Genomic DNA, 24,081 nt, shown 5'->3' on the forward strand with positions numbered 1-24,081 from the left:
TAGTCACACATCTTGCAGTGATGTCCGAGCCAAAAGTGTGTCTGACCATGAAAAACACTGAACTCAATCCATGCCCCAAACTGCAGTGTGTGTGTGTGTATGTGTGTGTGTGTAAGCAAATATTCAAAGCTGGACCTGACTGCACAATAAAAAGAGCAGAACTAATGGAGTGTAGGAGACTGTCATTGAAAACACATGTTCACCACAGGCAATGTTTTATTAAAACATGTCTTCACCTTGAATGACAGGTTTGACTTCACATCTCTGGCTCTCTATAGTCTTAACTTATCTGGGGAACATGTTACAGGGAAAGCAAGTTTATTGATGACAACTAAGGAGGGAGAATTACAGTCAGTCTGTTATTGGGAGGGGAAAGGTGCTTCTTAAGAGAAAACACTGACATCAATCATTTATAGCAAACTGAATAAGACTGTTCTTTTAAAAAGCTTATAATTACATAGTTCCCGCTCCCTTCCCCCGTAACCCTCCTCTCCTCCCCTTCACCCACCCCCTAAAATGGCTCCCGAATCACAACAAAACTGCCAAGATACGAAGCTCAGTGACGATCCCACAAAAAACGATAAACAACACATTTCAAGTCAGAGGAACCTGAATTGTCATGACAAGCAGTGATTCATATGGCAAAAGTTTCCCTCTTGACTCTACAGAACAACAGAAGTCCCCCAATTCGTCGTCGTCCCTCCACAGTAGTCGTCTTCACGAGGTGGATACGCTTTAATGCCCCTTTAAAAACACCTGTCGTTGCATGCCGTCGGACTTCATATTCAGTAAAAGGAAAAGTTACGATAAAAACTATACATCTGTCAGCACAGAAATCTCCATAAATATATCAGACAACTGAACGTCAGTCAGAGAAAACTTCCTGAAGAGCAGAAAGATGAGGGGTAAATGTCACCTGTACACAATCCACGCCCGGCCTTGTGACTGTTAAGCTATACTGTAGTTGTCTTGCATTAATGGCACAATACATTTAAAAAGGAGTAAACACTTTTGAAACAGTTCATATTCCCTTATCAAACACTTTTCCCGAAATAAAATACAATAAAAAAAAAAAAAAAAAAGAAAATACAAGAAGAGATGAACAGTAAACAGACTTCTCCAGTCGTTCTCATGCAAAACAAGTGACAATCGGAAACAGACGCGAACGCGTCTGATCCACAAACACACAGAAAAGGGTACACGCGAGATGAACTGGTAAAATGCTCAAGGCATGTCCTCTTTTTGTCTTCCCAGATTCCTTCAGTAGACCTATAAAATTTGACAGCTGATATGGGCTAGCCAGCGCCCTTCACATAATTGTAAGTTTCAATACAGTACGTTACGAGTAAAAGGAAAATTTAAGTTAAATTAAATACCGAGACAAGGCTTTGGACTGAAGAGGGGAGGGGAAAAGAGAGAGGAAAGGGGAGAGGAGCAAATACAAAAAAACAACGATAGCATCAGTAGGAATTTCATTTTATAAAGTGGTTTTCCCTGTAACTGTACTCTCTATAGTAGTAAACATATCTTCACAGAGTAAACACACATGGAGGGAAAGGGGAGAGGAGAGGCTGTATCCCTCTCCAACATACTGTACCTCACCGCTGATCACTCTTAATATGCTGCGAAGGCATTTTGTTCCAGTTTCCTTAGCTTAACTTTTTCCAATTCACTTTTTTGTAACGTTTCCCTTTTTTTTTTTGTACACTCTTCTTGATGAATCCCGTTCATCGTGTTTCTTTATTTGTTTTGTTTCATCATTTCTTCGTAGAAAAAAACACCTAAGTACCAGCTAGGTTCCTTCACAGTTCATTTTAGTGCAATGAGAACACACGCGCCCTCGCTGGTGGTGAGGGGTTAGCTGCCGTCAGTGCCTCATGTCTTCCCCAGAACGTTAGACCTGATGGGAGACAAGAGACGAGAAAGGTTGGTGTGTCCGTTTACACTCAACAGCATTTTTTATTTGACATTAGGGGAGGGGGAAAAAAACTTGATTGATTGATTTTTAGATAGATTGTCATTCTCTCTTGAAAAATTATGTTTGTGTTGTAAATCAGCCACTCGCTCATGACTCACTTGTCATTACCTTGGGAGTCCTATATAGAGGACTATGTAGTGAGCTGATCGGAACGACACCACTCAGTATATCTTTTTCCCCTCCAATACAATGCATGATGGTACATAATATTTGGTTAGTGACCACCAACATAGGCTTTATTAATTCCTGATCTACATTCAGTCAGCACTACAAAATGGCAAGCTCACTAAACAGTCCATTATATAGTCGGTAGTGAATGTTTTTGGATCCTGTTTAAATTCCTTTTTAATTAGATTTTTGATTTAAATGGTTTTGGTTTCTGAAATCTGTTCAGAGTAAACCGTCTTCCCAAAATAATCAATAAAGGATCTCTGAGAAAGGATGCACACAGGCCAAGTGTCTAGAGCTGCAGGCTACCGGTCAACTAAGCTGTGTTGTCTTTGAAGTTTTGTTGTTATTTTTCCTTCAGATGCACTCAAGTAGGCAGCAGGGGAGAGAAGAAAAACCACAGGGAGAATCATCAATCCTGCTTTTGATTTTGATGATCAAAATTAAAAGTTCATTTGAATTTTTCGATTAAGAATCCAAAATTGTGACAGCCCTAGTAAGCAACAAGTAATCACACAATGAGAACAAATAAATTATGTATAGAAATCAAAGGATTTGATGCATCGAGATAAATATGATACGATAATCATGTTACAATTGCATCCTAGCCCTTTGACTCAGAATCAGTTCTAAACTTATCAAATTAATCCGAATCGAACCGGGAGGTGTTGAGAGATTCCCAACCCGATTTAACATGTGTTATTATTTTTACCTGAGTGCTTTCCATCTGTCCTTCTCTACCTGGTTCTCTGGACTCTCGCTCTCATAGGATGCCAGGTAAAGTCCTGGAGAAAAAAAAAAAAATAGTGAAGTGGATTAGAGCAAGGAGCAAACGATCGCAAACAAATACTTCGATCAACAAATGCAGAAAAGTTAGAAAAGGCATTCTCACCGTCCTCGCTGAAGATGGGAGCAGTGTGGAGGTAGTGTAGGATGGCCCGATCTACCTCAAATGGGCACTCCACCTGTTTCCACGTCATGAACTCACCAACCTGCCGAGCCAGCTCCACAAATTTCTAAAGAAAAAAAAAATAAGTTAAACTGAGCGAAAAGTTTTTAGGAAGCTTAAATGAGGAGGGGCTGAGAGAAAGAAAGCGCTGGCTCACCTCAAAGTTGACGTGGCCGTTGGGCAGCCGGTTGGCACATCCTTCGTTCAGGAAATAAATGTCTTTGATCAACAGACTGAAGAAGGGAATCACAATCTGAAGAGACAAAACCGGCAGGAAGATATAGGACCGACGTGAAGGTGAAAATAAATGACTGAACTGATGCCAGCATGCTTTCAGAGTAATAGCAGTGACGTGGCGCCAAGCCCTACCCTTTCTCTGTTGCTGTTGGCAGTCTGAGAGCGGTGGGCAGCCCCCCTCAGGGCTGTCCTGTAGTTGTAGAAGTTTCCCGTAGGATCCATCTGATGCTGTCAAAGTAAAAAAGCAATAAATACACTGTCAGCTTCAAGTTATCACCCATCTCATACCTCTCTGTCATTGAATCGCTCAGTTGTCTTTACCTCAAGAATGAAGAACTTGGCAGTCTTGGCTTTGCCCCAAGTCTTCTTCAGCCGTGACACAGGACTCATGTTCATTCCGGCTACAGGAAGAAAATGGATTTTAACTATTAATACCAGTTCAGGCAGGAGATTTCTCAGTGGTGACTCGAAGATATCAAAAAGTGAGACTCACAGATGATGGCCATGAGGGAGTTGAAGTTTCCAATGTTGAAACACTCCCTGGCAACATCGATGAAGAACTCTATCACTGTGGCCCTCTGCTTCTTCTTTGCTGGCTGCAAAAACAAAGAAAATGTTTTAGGTTGTTCCATTTTTACTTAACATTTCTGAGTGAATGTTATCTTTCTCTACATGTACAGGTGTAAATAGTTAATTAGCGCTGCAAAAACTAGTGGATTAATCAATCAGTTGATCAAAAGAATATTAATTGGCAATATTTTGATAGCCTATTAATAATTTCAGTCATTTTTCTTGCAAACGTTTGCAATATAGAACGTCTTAAATTTAAGAAACCGCTGCTTTTCTTTTACATTTATGATAGTTACTGAAGAGTCTTTGAGTTTTGCAATATCGGACAAAAGGAAGCAATTTGAAGACGTCTCTGGGAAATTGTGACTAAAAAAAAAAGTCCTGGAGAAGATTAATCACTGCAGAAATCAGCAGATTAAACAATAATACAAATCATCGTAATTTGCAAGTATTCTTACAAGTAGAGCTGTAGTAACACAAACAGACCATTAGGGGGCAGTGATGCTCTGCAGCATCATGCCTTTTACTGCTGCCTCTCCTGTTTTTTGAGAATGAGGGACCAGTATAATATTGAGGTGTTCTAAGAGTTATTGTCAAAGATACAAAAAGTAGATGAACTGTTGTTATAAAAAAAAAAGTTGTATCAACAGGCACAGGCACAACAGAATATAAAAAACATATCTTTCTATTGTCAGGGTAAGTGTTCTTGAGGGATTTCAGACTTTTAACTAACTTAACAACTCATTTTTGACACAGCAAGCCCCATTTGTTTGCTTCTGAAGTCTAACGTGAGTACAAACGAGCACCTGGTGGCTCAAACCTTTGCCACTCACCATGCAGATCTCAGTGGCCACCAGGTAACACAGTCTGTTGAACCACCTGACATAGGCCTCCAGGTTGGTGGTTTTCTTCTTCTGGTCGCCGAAGCACGGCTGCTGACGACACACACACACACACACACACACACACACACACACACACACAAACACAAGTCAGTACAGGCGGTGCGACCATAGGGAATTCATCTGATACTAATTAGCTTCCCATCTACAGGCTGACCCCCCCCTGTGAGTGTAAATGACAAAGACAGTGAGCTGGGAGCGGGAAATAACACGATCAATGGAGGGCACGAGGAAAAGCATAGGGGAAGGACGGACAGAGATTGAAAGAGAGAGCGGCTGAATGTGAAGAAAAGGGAAAGAGAAACAAAGAGAAAAAGAGAGTGAAAGCAGAGAAGCACTCGTGTGTGTGACTGATATTACAACGATGTGCCAACATCTAACTTTAGTGCCCTGCTGTAATTTATATGAACCCCTCATGACCTGACATTAGGACCAAACAACAGGCAGTGATAGAATGGAATTCAAGTAACTTTTTTTGCCGCCAGTCCACTACATTTGCTTAACTTAAGTTGCTAGTTACTTTGCAGATTGCATGTTGTATCAGAGCCAAAACCAAATAAATGTATCATGGACAGAATGAATGTTGTCAGTAATTAGATTAAAAACAGTCCAGAAATCAGATGCTTATTATCGGATCCAATAATCAGCAAGATCGATAATGTACAGCGTATAGATACATGTAAGTATGTATGTATGATATTCCTTATATTCGACTGTTGATATAAAGTACATTTAATATTATATTCATTGAGACTTTTAGTCAAGTACTATTCGTATTGGTAACTTTCACTTTTACCAAAGCAACAGTAAACAATATCTTTACTTTTACTCATGTCTAATGATGCTTATCATGAATCATTAATAGATTTATTGTCGTCGTTGAATATCAACAGATGGGAGCTTCAAAATGAAAACAAAGTCATTACTTTGTGTTATTTAGTTTATATTCAAGTAACTGTGTTTCTGGTGTTTTCATTGATCTCTTCCTTATCTGATTTTGCATCAAATGTAGATCACGTCATGGGTTAAAGCACTTTGCTAGTGGAAAAACATCCAGCACATTTCACATACTATTAGTGAGTAGACAATTATCGATTGTTAAGGCGGCTGACAATCAATTCAAGAAATGAAAACTTGCATCCCCGCTCATGACTCTGACTTTTGGGCATTTGCTACATTCCAGTTGAAATTTCCAACTTCCGACCTCGGAGTGCTTCTGGTGCACAACACATAATGTGAACTAAAACATGGCTGACCATGACAAACTGACATTCCTTTACACACAATCGCCTGTTTAGCAGTGCAGCCTCCTTGAAACCAAGGATGAAAAACAGCACGAGGTAGCAGATACAAATTCACATTTCATGTAACCGCAATTAACACAACCCGTTTAACACAACAAAATATTCCATTCACGACCCAAAGATGTCTACAAACACATCTTCCTGGCCTTGAAGGAATTGCCACCAGTTTTAAAAATAGGAACTCAGACTTCAAGTGCCGCGTCATTTTACTTATTCCAGAAAGAGGTCGGAAATTGTTATCTGGAATGCAGCATTTTCATGTTTTTTTTGTGTGTTTTTTTTTACTATGACAGGAAGCTGAAAATGTGAAAAAATAAACGTTGTGATGCTCCAAATAAAAACACACTGACACATAATACCACGTCGCTTTCAAATAATTAAAAGTTTACCTGGGTTCCATCTAGCGGGTCTTTCTGAACAAAGGCTTGGACAAATTCCTCCGGTCCAATATGACTCAAATGTTCCTGGAAAATACACAAACAAACGCACACACGCACACACACGCACACACGCACACACACACACACACACACACACACACACACACACACATTCAAACCGATGGGGGTAGTCCCATTAATAATTCTTTCATTTCAGTAATGGAAGACAATCAATAAGGGGAAGTAATGACTCATTGACGTGACTCATTGGAATCATATTTCCTCAAAGTGACACTCCGGACGACATTCGCTTCTATTAAAAGACAACTGTGCTGCAAAATACACATGCAATTCAAAATGACTCATGATCCATCTCGGCTCGTGATACAATCCAAATCAAAACACAGTGCTGCACACACAGCGACAGAAAGCACAACAGCATCTAATTTGTGTAAGTCACAATCAGCATGATGCTCAAACAGTAGAAACTGTCCTGAATGTGTGCACTGTACATGTCTGTCGGCCTCTCTCTCTTTCTTCCTCTCTCCCTTTGTGTGTGTGTGTGTGTGTGTGTGTGTGTGTGTGTGCCAGAGTGTGAAGCTGTCAGGTCACATATATCCACAGCGTTTTTTATCCCCTTTGTTTGAAGCCCCAGGCGCATTACTGACTTCTAGGGTGATGTCACCGCTCAGACAAGGGTACAAGCGCACTCGGGCGCACGCGCATACACACGCGCAGAAACAAAACCACCCCCAGATCCACGTGCCCGCATCAAGACACACATGAATGGTCTGAAGGCACCGTGCATGCAATGTGAGGGGCGCTGCAGAGGTCCTTTGTTCGTGTATGTGTCATTGCATTATTGCCCTTTTTTTATTACACCGGGCGACGAGCAGTTAGCGCTGCAGAAAGCTGTCAAGTCATAATCAGAGTTGCACTACAGCGAGCTTCAAAATGCTGCCGGATCACTATGGTAAGTGACTCTGCCAGTGTCAGTTTACTATTATACCTTCAACCTGTCTATCTTCTGTTCTTCAGAGTCATTTTCTATCACCCTCATATCTCTTTCCATCATCGTTTGATGTCTTAGATTCCATGGTTGCGTCCTTGACTTGGACTATGTCTCCACCCTGCTTCACTGTATTTAGCTCCCCCATCCTGTCCGCTCCTCCTCGTCCATCCTCGTTACCATCTCCTACCCTGACCTCTGTGTAACCCACGCCCTCCTCTCCTCTCCCTCCCTCCCCCTCTCCTTACCAGCTCCACGTGGGTGAGCTGCTGTGCCAGTGTGTACGGGTCGTTGCAGATGGAGAGCATGTCCTTCTGGATGGGTGGAGGCTTGGTTTTGAAGGCCACCAGCTTGTCAGAGATTGAGGAGGCGTTGAGGGAGACCTTGACAATGCTTTCTTCCCCCTGGCTCATCAGGGCGAGCCTCTGGCTGAGCTTCTGCAGCACCTGGTTCAGGGTTTTCCAGTATGCCTGCGGTGAGGAGAGGAGAGGAGAGGAGAGGAGAGGAGAGGAGAGGAGAGGAGAGGAGAGGAGAGGAGAGGAGAGGAGAGCTGTCAATAACGACTTTAATGAATAATTTATCAACGCTTCATAGATCAGTAATGGGCATAAATCAAAAGAACGTCTGGGTTGCCAGGTTGTGAGCGCTCAATTCTCTGCCAGGTTGATAAGTCAATAAGTGTACAGTTATTTATATTAATTAGTCATTAATAAATAGTTATTGGCAAGAACGCTGAGCAGTATTCTACCAGAAAAACAGCTAATATTATCTGCTTGTTGGTGAGGGTTAACAACCTGGCAACCTAAACATTCTCTTTATTAATGCATCGTTTCCTGTGAAATAGCCACCGTACTATATTATCGTACTGTATACACATCATTTAAATTATAATATAATTGTGCAGCGACGTGCACACACACATATATTATCCTTCAAAGGTCACATGCAAGTCTTATATCATGTGCATTTATTCTCATTCTGTATCCCAACCCACTTAAAATGTAGTAATTAGTTATACATGCAGTATTTATAACAGCATGTGCACGCATGCTCTGTATTTTCATTTTACACTGTAGAATCCTCTACATTTCAGTTATTTTTAGTTTACTCCATCTAACAGCTATACTCACCGGTTAGTTTGCATCCTTAGGGGCTCATTCTATCACTTTCATTGGCCATATGCGTGCAAGATTGTGTGATTATATGTTATGGACTAAAGTGACTTCCAGGATATAAAGTAGATCGAATGAGAACATTAAAACGCTGCTTAAACTTTAGTTATGTATGTAAAGGCTACAACGTGAAACTTCAGACAAAAGATGACAAAGGTGTTTTAGTGTCGTACCGCACCACCAGACAAAAAAGCTGTCTTTTTTAACTCAGGACTCAATTCATCCTCAGCACACAGACCTAGTGACAGGCATTCGTATAACTATTTCAATAATACATAAACAGCTATTATTCTCTCTGATGGTCTCTTTTGCTTATGTAGGTCATGGAGAAGGACCAGCATAACGTTACTTTTAGTTCTTCAAAAATTAAATGGAACATTTTATGGCAACATTGCACTTTGGTATTGATAGTTCTATACAAGTATCAGCACGCATAAGAAAAGTATATTCATTTTAATCAGCTTGGTATCTGTTTAGCTCTATTTATCCGTATCATCCTGTCAATCCGGAATCCACTGACAGATTTGTAAAGAATTAATACATTCTTGGCCATTTCTAATCTCTTTACATGTGTGAAGTTGTACCTCATTAACTGTATTCCTGTGTGGCTGGTTTACAAAAGTTTACAAAAACAACATCTTTATCTTTTTAGAACGAAGGCAATGTATTTTGACATCATGTAATGGTGCTTAAAAGGATTTAATGAGCCCAAGAATACAAGAGTACAACGTCATTTCTTCCGCGTGTTTTCGAGGTTTATTTTTCTCTCCCAGCAGCTGCGATGTGCTGCGTGTTGTGTCCAGGAATGTGTGTTTCTGTGCTCCTCCCTCCAGATGACTGGTCACAGAGGCCGTCGGGTCAGTCTGTCTCACAAATGACCCAGAGCCACAGCTCCCACACACACACACACACACACGTACTGTAGACGGCACACTGCAAATAGCAGCACATTCATCACCACCTGCCCTTCCCCTCTTTCTGTCCTCTCTTCACCTCCCTCCACTCGCCTCCATCACCCCCCCCCCCCCCCACCTCCTCCTCCGCTCTCCGTGTCCCTGTATCCCACCCCACCCCCACCTCTTCTCCATCTATCTTCCTCCCTCTATTTTCCCCCCGAGGCCGCAGATAGAGCCACTCCTCTAACATCCTTCCTTCCTCTCGTCTCCTCTCCTGCAATGTAAGATTGTGTAACACGGAGCTGTGGCTACTCACCCTGCACTGACACTCTGACTCCTTCCATCACCCCGCTACAGTGGTACTGATGATAATTGAATTTTGTTTCACATCAGAGAATTTCTCACTGCAGCAACAGCTTATAAAGGCTATGAAGGCAACAACTACGCTATGGATCATTCTGACAGAATTCTCACCAGTTGTGATCCCCTAGAATCCCATCATATCGTTATTTGAACCTGTTTATAAGACGATCTAGCATCCTTCCATAGATTTAAAGAAGTTCCTGCTGTCATATGGCTGTCTTTACTTTACCTCATCACATGGAGCTATCCTGTGGATGATGTCTTTGAGGTGTCCGACCATCTTCTCATCCCTGAAGTCTGTCGGAAACGTCTCTGTCCACTCCGTCAGCAGCTGCAGGATCTTGGGACCAAACTTGCGCACTTTTGCCTGTTGTTAAAGAAGTGAAAGAGTTTTGGTTTGGTCTTAGTTTCTGACTCCCTCAGCAAAAGAAAACCATGAGACTGAAGTCAGCAATCCGGCAGAAAGAAGCAGCAATGAGCTCCTGTTGTTGCCTACATGCAGAGCACGAGCACGGCTCAATGTCTCTGCTGTGCCTGTGTTTCTGTTCATTAGCTCATATGCAGGAGTTATGTATTTGTGTGTGGTGCAGTGCTGACCGTATCGAGTGGGCTCTGGTCCAGCTGCTGCTGTTTGATGCACAGCTCGCACACCCTGGCCAGCAGCTCAGGAGGAGGGATGAACAGACGAGCGCTCAGCAAGAAGGTAAACACATAGGCTTTCTGTCAAAGGACAGAAGGAGACATTCGCTAAGACACTGCCACTACATCAATAAAAAACACTGCGGCTTTCTGTAATCAGAGGAAGCAGAGTAGCACTTCAGGGGCTGATAATCTAATTGGCAGCACTGTCTGTCAACACCACCACAACCTGAAATGGACTTTCTACAGCAGTTTATAATGAACAGTGGATAGACTGTAATTCACTTCTATTTACCTCGGGGTAGTAATCGGCAGTGGGCACCAGGTTCTGGATCAGGGTGTCCAGGGAAGCGGAGGTGATCGGGGGCCCATCGGCCAGGCAGGCCACGGGCCCCGGGCCCTCCTGTGGGGCCTCCTCCTCCTCCCCTGGTTCAGCACAGGCCAGATGGGGGCTGAAGCCACTGGGAGTGGTGAACATGGTGCCTGAGCACACAGTCTGGGGCATTCCTGTCTGAAACACAAACAGACAGAAAAAAAATATATAGTCAGCAGAAGGATCAGAAACAGAAAGAGGAAGAGGGATGGGGTTTTATGAAATGGGAACTCAAGTACATTACTGGTAGTAGTTAATTTGGCAAGAGGAAATTAATATAAGTAGGTCTCACAACTGCTCCGCTTGTAGCTCGGGCTCTTAATAACAATGCTAACACGGATACTAGGGAGAAAAAAATCTGATATGTATGACAAGGCCAATATGCACATTTCTTTTGTAAAGATTCTTCAGCTATATGGTCATCAAACTCGAAACGTCTGAAATAGACATTAGTGCACCAAAACAGTGAACTTTACTGGGAAAGACACTCAGATTAATAAGATAAAACAGAGAAATGTAGGATATTCTGTGAACGATGCAATGCACCTGACATGCACCACCCAACCAAACATCGCTGCAGGCCATATGAACCAACCCCCCATGGCAACAGCATTCCTTGACGGCACTGGACCTCAAGGCAGAACAACGTGACCTGTCACACAGCAACACTGCTCAGGATTTACCTGGGGACGTGACACAGAGCTCAAAGCCTCCAAATACCCCAGATCCAACTGTGATCGAGCGTCCGTGAGCATCCTGAGGGTTGTGTGTGTGTCTATAGAGTAACTGATGACTAACACTTACAGCTCTAATTTTAACAGTTGGTGGCAATCGCTGCAATCATCCTCATTGAGTCTGGACACACTCTCAAACACACTTTTTTGTTTTTATCATTTTTTTGTTCATCTTTCTCATGCAGCGTCTCCCATTCACTCTCATTCCAGCAGCGACACACGCATTCCATCCAGCTGGAGGACAGGGAATACCTCCCCAACAGCTGCCCCCCGCCATCCACGCCGACAAGACGGAGGAGAGGACCAAAATGTGGGTCACTCAGTCGAGACTGAGACTGCTGCCTGAAAGCGATCGCGTGGCCTCCTTCGCTGCCCTGTATGTCTTTCCCCTTTAAGAATGCTTTGGGTTACACGTTTTAAAAATTCAACACGCTCCTTGCCTCAGTGGACCAACAATGCAGCCGTAGTGGAAAAGAAGCACTTTACGCTCGAGTAGAGATACTACAGAAAAACAGAGAGCATTGTGGTCGTCAGGGTGCAATTATCGTCATCTCTCAACGTAACCTTGATGTCACCTACCTGTAAATGATAAATCTAGGAGACCCCTCCTCCAGGGACAAGTTGCAAAATGGCAAGGTTGAGGAAACAGATCATACTGGTTAAATGCAATGGAATATTGTAGACGGAAATATTGTATTCTTTGATCCTGCTCTCACTGCCTGAACTGCGTCTACCTGAATCACTCGTCATCACCAGGGATGACTGCAGTCTCTGGGTGCCTTGAGGCGACTTCAGCAGCACAAAGCCTCTCTGCCCGCCGGAGTCAACGAGAAAGGCAGCGAACCCAATTGCTGACAGACTCTGAGCAACGCGCAGAACGTTATTTTGGATGTAAACGCGATATTCTTCCCAGTGTTTGTGGCTCTGACAGCAGCCTGTGCTGGGCCAGCATCTGTACACACCAACATACACACTGATTCTGACAGAAATAGGGAAGTAACGCAGAGGAGAGGTGGAAAAGAAACCCAGAGCTCAGCTAACTAACTTAATAACCTGTAAAACACATTGTAAATAATACAATCTCACAGAGAGTTCAAATCTGAGAAATGGCACTACGGCACGCTCCGGCCATATCTGCTGTCGTCCTAAATCACTGAAGGAAACCGAGATATGGTCCGCCTTTGCCGCAGTCGTTTCATCCTCTGGTGACCTTCAGGTTCCCTTCCCCCACCTCGCCTATCAGCCACCTTGATAAACTGTCCCTGGCGCGTCGAGGGTCCCCTGGGGTGAAAGGTCAAGCGTGCACTAGCATGCAGAAGCACAGCTCAGCGTCTCAAGTTGCCTGCGCGGCGGGTTTCCCTTTGTCCTCTCCCTGTACCATCACACATGAGCTCTTATTCGTGCACTCATATACACAACTAGACACACGGACAGGCGAGCAGCAGGCTGGGGGGGGGGTTGGGGAGTCGTTCTGCGAAAGCGCTTCCACAGCCTTCCTTCCTACTCACGCCGCTGACACCCACAGCCACGTCTCCTGTGATATGTGTTGTGGTTAAACAGGGTCGACGTCTTCCTGTGTGCTACTCAGAACTACAGTAGAACCGTGGCTACTCTATTGCGCCCTACTCTGTTAAAAAGTGAGCGTGAGAGGATGTTATGTTTAACCGAGCAACAATGTGAGTGTTTCTCACCGCCGTCAACTTGAGAAAGCGTTTTATACGTCTATTTTTGCAGTGGTGCCACATTCCCAAGGGACCTCAGTTGGAAAGTACTATTACTATCATCTAAAACCCTAGATTTTGAATTCCCTTTCAATGACATTAGAGCTGTTTTCCTCAGGGGAAAAAAAATTGTCACCGTCTAGATTAGGTTCCAAAAAAGGGTAAACCCGGGGTCTCCTTGCAGCAACCTCCTCTAGATTGGATTACAACATGCAGCCACAGAGAAGACGCGGCCCGATAAGCAGAGACACGGACAAATTCAACAAGCCCGCGGACGCAGCAGGTAAACATTATGGCGACTGGAAGAAACTTCCTCTGTGATGGGACTGACAGGAAGTCAAAGTCGGCTCAGCTTCGAGGAGAGTGTGTGAGACTAAATCCAGGAGTTTATCTGTGAGTCATCTCATGCATACAAACACACACACACACACACACACACACACAGATCCCTCTGCCAGTGTGTTGGTATTCATTTATGTATGGGAGTGAGTGAGAGTGTTATTCTACGTGCCCACACTGTCAATGATTTCCTCTATCGTGTGTGATAATCTTCGCTCTCCTTATTTCTCCCAATTGCTTCCTCCTCCGCTTTCCCCTCTCCTGCCTCCAGCATTTCTGCGGCTCTGATTCATCGTTTCATCACCGCCGATAGATCACAGTCAGATGTCAGCCAGGTAACTCCTCTACAGATGTGGTCGTCTCATGATAGACCAGTCATCAGTGTTTGAGTGTGTCACGTTTAGCCGAGTTTTCACTAAAACTGACACAAAGAAGAGGGGAACTCGGACAAAAAAATAATACTGCTATCTATTTTACACATTTTTTACCTTCTTTTTTAATGGCTTTATTTTTGATAGAACAGCTTAAAGATGACATGAAACGGGATGGGAGGGAGGGAGCATGACATGTAGCAAAGGGCCACAGGTCAGACTCAAACCCTGGGCTGCTGCAGCAAGGACAAAGCCTCTATGCGGTGGTCGCACGCTCTACCAACTGAGCTTCTGGGGCACCCATTCCACAATCTATTCATTGACAATTACAAAATAAATTCTGATCTTTTTTCCCAATTTGCACCATCAAAAGACAATAATTAGTTGTGAGAGTAAGTCAGCTGGAATCAACTTAACACCATGGTAGAATTTTCGAACATTCATCAATGTGAGATTCCAACAGACTATTGGCAAAAAGCCTATTTCAAATGTTACAAATCCCAGGGTCGTATTTTCGGGGCTGTTATTGGCTCTGCTGACGTCTTTATTGATGACATTCAGCTGTGATTCATCATTTCTCGAGAAGTCAAAGATCATCGAGACAAAAGACAAATGAACCGAACAAGTCTTGTGACTCAGATATGACTTATGAGTGCGAAACAAAAACGTACGGATACCTCCGAGGGTAATGTCGTGTATGACTGCCTTTTTACAAACTCTTATATTGCCTACGCCGCGTTTTTCCAGAAAATGTGACCAGGAAGTCCTCCACATCTGTCCTCCAAACTTGTTGTCCATACTTCATGATCCATCCAGCTCCCTCTGCGCCTGTCGCATTGTATCAACGCCGCATGAAAAAACACACTGAGAAACGAGCAGCTGAGAACAGGTGAGTGTAGTGGTGTGTGCACTAATCCCCCCTGAGATCTCCAGCAGCTAGCCAACGGCAGCCCCGCGCTCCGTCTAGACAGCTGGGGGAGTGTCATTGTTCAGGGCCCTTGCAGCATGCATGTGTGTGTGCGTGCATGTGTGTGTGTGTGTGTGTGTGTGTGTGTGCATGCGCGTGTGTGTGGCTGTGTGTGTTTTGTCTTCAGGTTCTGTCGGGCAGTTATCGTAGCCATCAGGGGATCCGGCTGCTTTGTTCTATCATGATTAACAGAATGGCACTGTCTGGAGACACACAATCTTTATCAGCACCCTTGACTGTCTAGCTGTGTGTATGCGTGTGTGTGTGTGGGTGTGTGTGTGTGTGTGTGTGTGTGTGCATATTGGTGTGTGTTAATGAAACAATGGCATTCCTGTCAAGCAGCTTCACAACTCTGTTCATCTCTTTCTTCTAGTATCTATTTCCACCTCGGTCTCTGTAAAACCTGCTCCACCACATAAATGGTATTACTTACGTGTGTGTGTGCGTGTGTTTGTGGACACCTAGCTGCTGACAAATCAGTTCTGCCACCGAGGAGTTCATGGATCAGGACGATCAGCATTCAGCGCGGCTCTCCTTTAAGACGGAGGAGGCTTTTTCAGAGGAAGTCAAACCACTGTCTGACCTTCATCATTACAGAGTCAAAGGTCAAAGGTGAAGAGTTGAGGTTCCTTGGTGGTGGCAGATGGAGTCACCCTTGTTGTAATGATGCTCTGCTGCTTGGCTCGGTTTCAAGGCATACAGTAGAGGCTTTGTCTGCAGTTAGGGATATTTAAAAAAAAAGACTTGAAAAGATCCATTAGGGCCGTCACAGCTGGCTTTGATTCATTGGCTCTGCTGGCAACGTCTATTCATCATCACCCAAAATGAAAGTTAAGGACAAGGTACTTGCCTACAGGTCTATATTCCAGACCCATATGCTTTTTATAGTAGCAGAAACAGGCTAGATCATTTCATGGATCACTAAAACAAAAAAAGATTTCTTGATAACTGAACTCTGGTGGCTATGTGTTGCTGGGTGGAACGTCTGCTTCTCAGTAAGTGTCAAAATATAAAAATTGTTTGGTTATTCTTTTCATTGATGTCATAGTTTCAAAAAAAAGGATTCTTAGGAATTAGGACTACTTATGTCTAACTGACTGAAAGGATATGCGGCATATCAATACTGAGAAACACCACACAAAGCCGGAGTGAAACCGAGATGTGATGCAATGCTATTCTTAGAGGAGCAGCGCGTCGCCAGGGCTAAGCAAAAGCAAATATCCGGTGAGAGTATTGCAGCAATGTTTTTGTTTTTGTTTCTGCAGTAGCTTCCTGGTTTCAGTGATCGCAGTTGAAAGAGGCGAGGTAAAGACTGCATCCCCTACCTTGCTCTCGGGTGCGGTGAGTGTAAGAATAAGATAGGACAGAGAGGTGGGCTGTGGCGGGTGGGTGGGTGGGAGTGCGGTAGGGTGATACTCCCCCCGAGGGTAGTGCGCAGACAGTCTAGGTTTTATGAATGTTAAATTCACCTTCTCCTAGACTCTCTAAACTCCTCTTCTTTTTCTCCAAAGACTCCCCCCCCCCCACCCATTTCCAACTCATTTACATACTCCAACACCTCCTTTCTAATTTTGGATCCACATGTTCGCTCCTTCCACACATTACAGTTCACACTTCACTTCATCTATTTTTGGATCTACGCTCTAAAAAAGCAGCAACGCACATATTTTTGGTCCTGACACTGTTTTGTGTGCCTCAGAGTATTACGGCGCTGGCCTAAATTTTGCCAGCGTTCTTTGAAAGCTGAAAATGATGCGACTAGCGAAAATAATGGGAGTACTCTCATGATGGCGTGGGCTTTGTTTTCCAGCCCCTGACTCCCCTCTTTCCCTCCTCCTCCAGCTCCCTCTCCACGCCCTACTTTCCAAAGAGCCCAGTCAGGACGCCTGTGCAGATGGCCCTGCAGCAGCCTGCTCTCCCAGTGGGAGCTGCTGGCACTGGTGGCTTCTTGGCCCTCCGCCCCTACCATCATCCCTAGTCTCAACAGGAGGCCCAAAAGTGTATTGGCGTCCAGACTGAATGCCGAGGTGCAGGGGCCGAGCCAATCTGGCTGCGGAGCTGCGCGGTGAATGCCTGGCGCCGCTGACTACAGGGAGAGAGCGCAAAATACCGCACATATGTCGCCACACACGCGTCGCAGCAAAATCAAACTAGTGCACTACTGTCGGTTAATGGTGTGTGTGCGTGCAGCAGAAAACAAATGAGCTCATTGTGGCCTGAAAAAAAAGAAAACACATGCATGCACACTTGCACCCACACAGCAGCCAACTCACAGGATTGAGTTACCGTCCAGGCATTCCAGCTCCCCACCCATTCCCCAGCCTCTCGCTGTGGTAGAGAAGATGGGAATCACACTGCGGGATCAGCAGGGACACACTTCCCAAATCCCTTATATTGGAATCCCCCTGTAGTGTGTGTAGGGGTCACCCTGACATCCTGGCACCTGTTCCACACACACACACACACACACACACACACACACACACACACACACCAGCTCCATCAGCCCCAATGTAAAGCTCACTGGGAATTCTCCTCCGTGAACACACCCTGCGCACGTGTGCAGCCATCCTCATTCCTAAGCGAGTTGGGACACAGTAATGTGTGCATGCGAGCATTTCTGTTAGTATGTGTGCTTGTGAAAAAGGGTCAAAGTGTATCTAAGTCCAAGTGAAGTCATCCCCTCGCCGTGAATACAACCATCTGTCCCACAGTTCTCCGAGAGGTGCGGCTCAAGTTCCGTGTTTTCTCACATTTCAAACAGAACAAGAGGCTTTTTACACGGAAACGCTTTCAACAGAGAACAGTGAACTGTTGTTGTTGTGTTTTGGCCGTTCGTTCACACGGGGGTCTTAGAGCGCAAACTTTTGAAACCGCCGCCTCTACTGTTGCCATGTAAAGGCGCACTGTCAGGATCCTGTGAAAACGGTGGCGTCACCGCCCCACTTTGCGCGTGTGTATTGCGCTTTTCGGTCTAATAGCCGTCCGTGAGTGGCAACAATAACACCAATGACGTACTACCGGGCTGTTTGTGCTGCTGACTCTACTGAGTTTATTAGAGCTCTTCCAAGGCAACAACCCCCTTCAACGTCCGTCCAGACAAAATCATTTCATTTTTGAACGTGTGTTCGCAATCGTCTTCTTGTTTGTTTGTACTCACTGCTCTGAAGAAGAAAGCGGTTGTGCGCGGGACGTGGTGTTTCTCTACATCGTTACACCACCAACTACTGGCCCGGCTATATACCACAGCGTGTTCAGTCTTTTTTGCAGATCTGTGTGCCCGGGTATAGTCTTTCAAAGCGATGTCGCCTGAACGCAGACATTTTGTATAACGCAAAGGAAAAACAAAAAAGCTTTTTGGCAAGACCATTGACACTTATATTACTTACTTGGAGACCTGGCTATTTCCATTCATACAAAAACAGGATCAGTGTTACACAAAACCATCTGTCTGAGAGAAAGTGTGTGCTCATACAGGTTGAGCACCACTATCCACTGACATCTCTTTCAAACCACTTCACACGTTCGAAAAAAAACACTTCTGAAAACTATTTCCCCTGTTCGGAGTGGATGGAAACGGTGTTCTACTTATGAACTGAAGGTCTGTGACATGTGATGGGTCTGGGCAATCTATCATGTTGCTCAGAGATAATTGGAGCCGAGCACAGATTGGCTCTAAGTGGGAGACGCTCCACGTGTCTGGGCCTTGAGTGCCCTAAATCTGTTATTCACAATGGTCATAATGCTTCAAAAAACAGTCATGTATTATTCATAATATTCCAATTGACAACCACCCTTGATGCGACGCTCCTTCGATGGGGGCTGGACAAGAGTGATTTTGCCTCTGAACAGGCATAATTTTGCCTCAAGTGCCACTTACGAGGAATTACCAGCTTGCCAAGTGAATGGAAGAATATAGGAAGGGAAAAAACAGAGAGTGGAGTGATTAAGAGCATCCAGACAGAAAGGCTGAATGAAACAATGCCTGTGTGCAGCTACCTTAATAGTCCTTTAAGCTTTTTGTGAAATTAGGTTGTTCATCCAAACACCCACTCAGCATTGTATTACTCACAGTCAAACCTTCACAATAACCGCCGCAAACTAATGAGCGAGACGGCAACAGATGCAAATCTAATAACCTGACGTTACTAATTTCATCATGGCTGCCTCCTTCCCTGTTAAAGCACATCTATCTGCTCATTACAACCAGCACGGGCCGAGGGCCACGCAGTGTGTCACTGCTGATGTATGATGTCGGGGCATACTAATTAGTATTGAGGGATCGCTCGGCCTGGACTGGTCGCACCTCGTGGCTCGTGTATTGTGATAAGATTAGAGACGGACTGAAGGTCAGAATACATGCTCCATTAGTCCGCAACAAGTAGCTTCATGTTGACATTTGGACATGAAGAGTTTTCACGCACATAATGTGTCAAAACTGACGCGCAGCTTCTTTTCGCTGAGCAAGAGCACGGTACATTCCCGCCCTCGGAAATAGATGCATTCACACCTTCTACTTGTGGACTTTTGTCTGAGATGAGCTGTTCTATCAATTACAGCAACAGCGTGCCATTCACAGATTATCAGGGGACTTCCCAGTGGGCATGATGGTGCTATTGATGTCGATATTTTCGCACCATAATTAACCACTGAATGCTGAAATCAACAGCCCGTTTTTAAAGTGGAATTTGAAGTAGATAAAAGTGGTTCAAAATAGACATTGCTCACTAGCTTGCAGCTAATTTCTTCCTTGCAAAACAATGTCTATTAATGTTTATTAGCAAGTGGTCTTCATCTACACTGTCTTTGTTGGTGGATTGCTATGTGCTCCTGCCACCAACTGTTGATCCGTCGAGAAGCGTTAAAACAGCGGCAGGAGTGTGTTTGGACAATACAAACAAAATCGAAACCCTCTCATTCAAAATGTTGCTCATATGCAGAACTAGTGGCCAAAAACTCCACAGGGTACAGACAGCTGTGATCGAGGGGCTGGGCAATATAATACATTCTTGTACATTCAATACAAGTGTTGTCTTTTCCCGGTTTTAAACGCTGCATTACAGTGAAGTGATGTATTTTCTGAGCGTATCCCCACAATATTGTCATGATATCCAGATATGTGGTCAAAAATATTGTGACGTCGCCCAGTCCTGGCATTTATGATGAGACCTAAAAATATTGAGATATATATTGTGTATCGCGATCCAGCCCTCAAAATAGTATTTTAAGGCTATATTTCTCCGACCTGATGAACCAAATTGAATTCTGGTAAAACATACTGTTCACATGGGGAAAGATTTCATTACCTGGAGCCTACATCTGCTGGTGGAATCTATACTGAGTCCGGCGGTTTAATTGAACACACCAGGGATCTAATCATCTTCCATTTCTTATTTTGACCCCGCCGATCCATAAAGACATGGCCAGTCAATAGCTGCTGCCCATATGACAGCACGCAGGCCATGTGGAGGCAGCTAGGAGCAGTCTCTGGACAGCGCAGAGTGTTTCCATGGAGTCAAGGCTCCTGTTGGGAGGTAATTAGATGCCTGTTGGGTCCCCACTGTGACACCCCCTTTCCCCTCTTTTTATTCCATCAAAATCCCTTGTTCCTCTCCCCTCTCTCTCCCTCTCTCTCTCTCTCTCGGCCGGCTGTGACAGAGCGATTCCACATGTGAACCCCCGTCTGCCACATCCTGTCGCCGAAATCACTCTCATCATCCCGGTGTCAGCCGCAAAGCTGCCCAGTAGCCAAATGACATCAGAAGGCCTGTCAGGTGCACAGGCCATCACAATCTTCTGTCCCCCTTTTCAGTCGAGCCCTCTTGGGGCTGAGGGGCTGTTTATGTCAGGTTGGGAGAAAAAGAAAAAATCTAACGCTCTTGACAATCGAGTGAAACTCTTGCAAAGAGAACTTTGGTGATTTACCCTTTTTAGCAGGAACGTTTTGCATTAATAGAAATGAAAAGCTTTCCTCTTCACAATTGTTTTTTTTCTTACTATGTTTCTGATTCTGTTATGTAATTTCCAGAGGAAGCCTTCTTCGAATTGAGAAAAAAAAAGAGAAGAACTAAAGAATTTCCCCTCTCTGCCGACATTCATCTGTACATCCAACGCAGGAGGGTTTCCAGGGTGAGTTTGCGTGTGTTTGGCAATCACAAAATCTAAACTGAGATTTGTCGTGCAGAGGTAAACGGAGTCACCAGCAGGACTTTGTAGCGGATTCCTGTTTTGACTGCTCCGCCGCAAGCCGGTAGTGGAATTCTGTCATGTCTGTAGCGTAGTATAGCGTGTGATCTATGATTCCCCCAGACACACACACACACACACACACACACACACACACACACACACACACACACAAACCCCTTCCCCCATACACACACACACAGTCATAAACCTTGTGGTGGTGATAAAGCTGTCATTGCCTCCAGACTAACAGCTACTGTGTGTTTACCTCCCTGTTGACCTGCCCCAGACATACCCTCCCCTCTCTCTCCCTCGCCCCCCCACAAATGCACACTCTCAACCTCTCTGGGAACTCGCCTCTCTCACTCTCACGACAGAACAAACGATTGCCCTCATTAACGGCACACCTGTTATCCTCCGCAGACTCGGTCTGAATTGGAGGGCACATGTGCCGGACTCCGTGTCCGTACCTGCAGACTTGTCTGACAGACCCCCTTCCTCGTGGGTGAGTCATGCCTGTGCAGCCTGTATCTACTGTACCGTTAGTTCAAGCTGCCATTTCGAATCAAATCCAATCTATCGCCAAGGGCAGCGAGGCTTCACGAGCATCGAAACAGATCGAGCTCAAGAGGTGGAACAAAGGGGGCTGAAGAGGGTCTTGATCAGCAGAGGACAAAGTCAAAGGGTGCTTATGATGGTACAGGAACTGAAATCAGGCAGCGATAAGGGAACTCTCCTTCAGCAAGCACTAAACAGAAAAGGTTTGTTTTTCACCCCAGAAGCACTTACTGCCAGCTGAAGGTGAGCAAATACACATTTTCAAAGGGTTGAATCCTAAATAGGGGGAGAGGGTAAATAAAGATGCAGCAGGGCATGTGTTAAAAAGGAGCTGAGAGGAGATGCTGCGGCTCGGTCACGAAATGTGATGACCCACTCCAGCGCTTTCACTCCTGAAGGGTGGGGGGTGGCTGGGATGTGCAGCCTGACCGAGGGGAAGAAGAAGAAGAAGAAGAAGAAAAAGAACTGGTGATATCAACAACCCCGACTAGAATTTCTCCCCGACCTAACTGGTTTTCTTCTGACGGAGCCGGTCTTACTTTCACACACCTGGCAATAAGCTGCAGGGGGAAAGACAGCAAATCCTTCTTCACCCAAGCCCTCGGGTGAAGAATGCTGCTGCTTACCGGCTCTTTGATTCTTTAGCTGATGATGCAGATATATATATTTTTTTTCACTACAAGGAAAAAAAAACCCCAGAAAATGTCAACAGTGCCACACCTGTTCATCCTGCTCTGCCTCTATGTGTGTGTGTGTGTGTGTGTGTGTGCGGAGAAACACAACAACAAATACACAGGACTTGAATTTACATATGCAGAGGCTGGACTGACAAAGAGAGAGAGAGAGAGAGAGAGAGGGGAGTGTTTGAGAGAAATCAGCAGTCAGTTTACACACAATCTTTACTCCCACGTTAATAATTACGCGATTACGCGAGATGAGGTTTTGCGCCACAGTGAACCAAACCCTGTCAACAACAGAACAGAAGGGGCATAAGATCGGTCCCAGTTATCAGTGGCTACTGTCTTTGTTTTCAGTGCTTGTCCATCGACTGTTACAGTATCAGCCGCTGACACCTCTCCTCCCCTCTCCTCTCCTATCTCCCCCCTATCTCTCCTCTGAGGGCAGAGGACGCAGTGTGCGCCGGGTCCCCTCACACGCCCTTTAAACGGAGCAGGACACCGCTGACTCACGCCTCGGGTCCGTGATGATGCGCTCATCGTAGTAGAGTGATGCGATCGGGCGCCACGGCATCTCGATCATGATGTCATCACCGCTGTCGCTAGTAAAGTTCGAGCCGTGACGACACAGTGTTCCAGTCAAGGTAAACAGACCCCGCCGCTCGTGAGGCGTTCTAACACCTCTCACGGATGCACGCACACACATGCGCATAAACATACACACACAGGGACGCGCGCACACACGCACGCACGCACGCATGCATTCAGGCTGTGGGCGTGAGCGCAATCTCAATATGCCAATATTGGAGTAGTGGGGTTGACCTCGCTTTCCATCACGGTACTCACCAGCACTACACCTCGATCCCCATCTTCGATCCCGGCTTGTATCCGACGTCAAATCAACAACTCCGGATACTCCCAAATCAAAACAGCACAAGTGGCATCAGCGGGGAAGAAGTACAAGGCGGACTCCAGAGGCACAGCCCGGTTGATGTTGAGAGGAGAAAAAAAAAATGTCACTTGTCATAAAAATGTCAAGGCTCCGGACGGGGTTGTCACGGCGACACGAGCAGAGAGCTGACGCCGTGGAGAAGCGCGTCCCTGAAGGCGTGGCGACCGTCCTGTCCTGCGCCACCGAGAGACACCGCGGACCGCACAGCACAGCCACACGTCCTCCGAGCGAGTGATCAGACGGAGGTGAGGAGAGGGAACTACTCACTCACCGGTCAAGTAGACACAGTCGTTCAAATTTCCGCGTCGGATTTTCAAAATAAGACACAAGGACGCGCACGGGACGCATCCTCTTTTATGGATGGTAAAAAAAGAGGGGGGGATTGTCACTAATTAAAACCCGATTCATACCAAAGTATATAAATTAAACAGATTAATAGCAAATCCACCATTTCTTTCTGTATTTTTTTCTTCTCTCTCTCTTTTCTTTTTGTGGCTTTGCCTGTTTTATCACTACCATTCCTTTTACATGTAATGACTCATATTGACTTTTTGTGTTTTTACATTTTGTGCTCTGCCTCCTTGTTTTAACTGACCTTAGACAGGCTTCCTTTTGTTTAGCTTGACCGTTGATTGT

At 45.0% G+C, this 24,081-nt stretch overlaps 1 protein-coding gene across 4 annotated transcripts; it reads right to left on the reverse strand.

Moving 5' to 3' along the window:
- Window positions 1-198: 198 nt before the first annotated feature.
- LOC115568213 (ras-GEF domain-containing family member 1C) lies at window positions 199-23,685 on the reverse strand. 4 transcript variants are annotated; one of them, XM_030395316.1, is made up of 15 exons: window positions 23,340-23,685; window positions 17,346-17,515; window positions 10,863-11,078; window positions 10,526-10,648; window positions 10,158-10,295; window positions 7,746-7,967; window positions 6,498-6,572; window positions 4,736-4,837; window positions 3,826-3,928; window positions 3,654-3,733; window positions 3,465-3,560; window positions 3,253-3,348; window positions 3,039-3,162; window positions 2,859-2,931; window positions 199-1,900 (listed from the first exon to the last, which is right to left on the reverse strand). In XM_030395316.1, the coding sequence occupies exons 3-15, from the start codon at window positions 11,070-11,072 to the stop codon at window positions 1,876-1,878; spliced, it is 1,467 nt and encodes a 488-aa protein (XP_030251176.1). In that variant the 5' UTR covers window positions 11,073-11,078; window positions 17,346-17,515; window positions 23,340-23,685; the 3' UTR covers window positions 199-1,875. The 4 variants fall into 4 exon arrangements, with proteins under 4 accessions (XP_030251176.1, XP_030251177.1, XP_030251175.1 ...); XM_030395317.1 differs by lacking the exon at window positions 17,346-17,515 and having other exon boundaries at window positions 4,736-4,834; window positions 23,340-23,684; XM_030395315.1 differs by lacking the exon at window positions 17,346-17,515 and having other exon boundaries at window positions 23,340-23,684.
- Window positions 23,686-24,081: the final 396 nt, after the last annotated feature.

The sequence above is a fragment of the Sparus aurata genome, chromosome 18 (genome assembly GCF_900880675.1).
Source record: "Sparus aurata chromosome 18, fSpaAur1.1, whole genome shotgun sequence".
Classification (NCBI taxonomy): domain Eukaryota; kingdom Metazoa; phylum Chordata; class Actinopteri; order Spariformes; family Sparidae; genus Sparus; species Sparus aurata.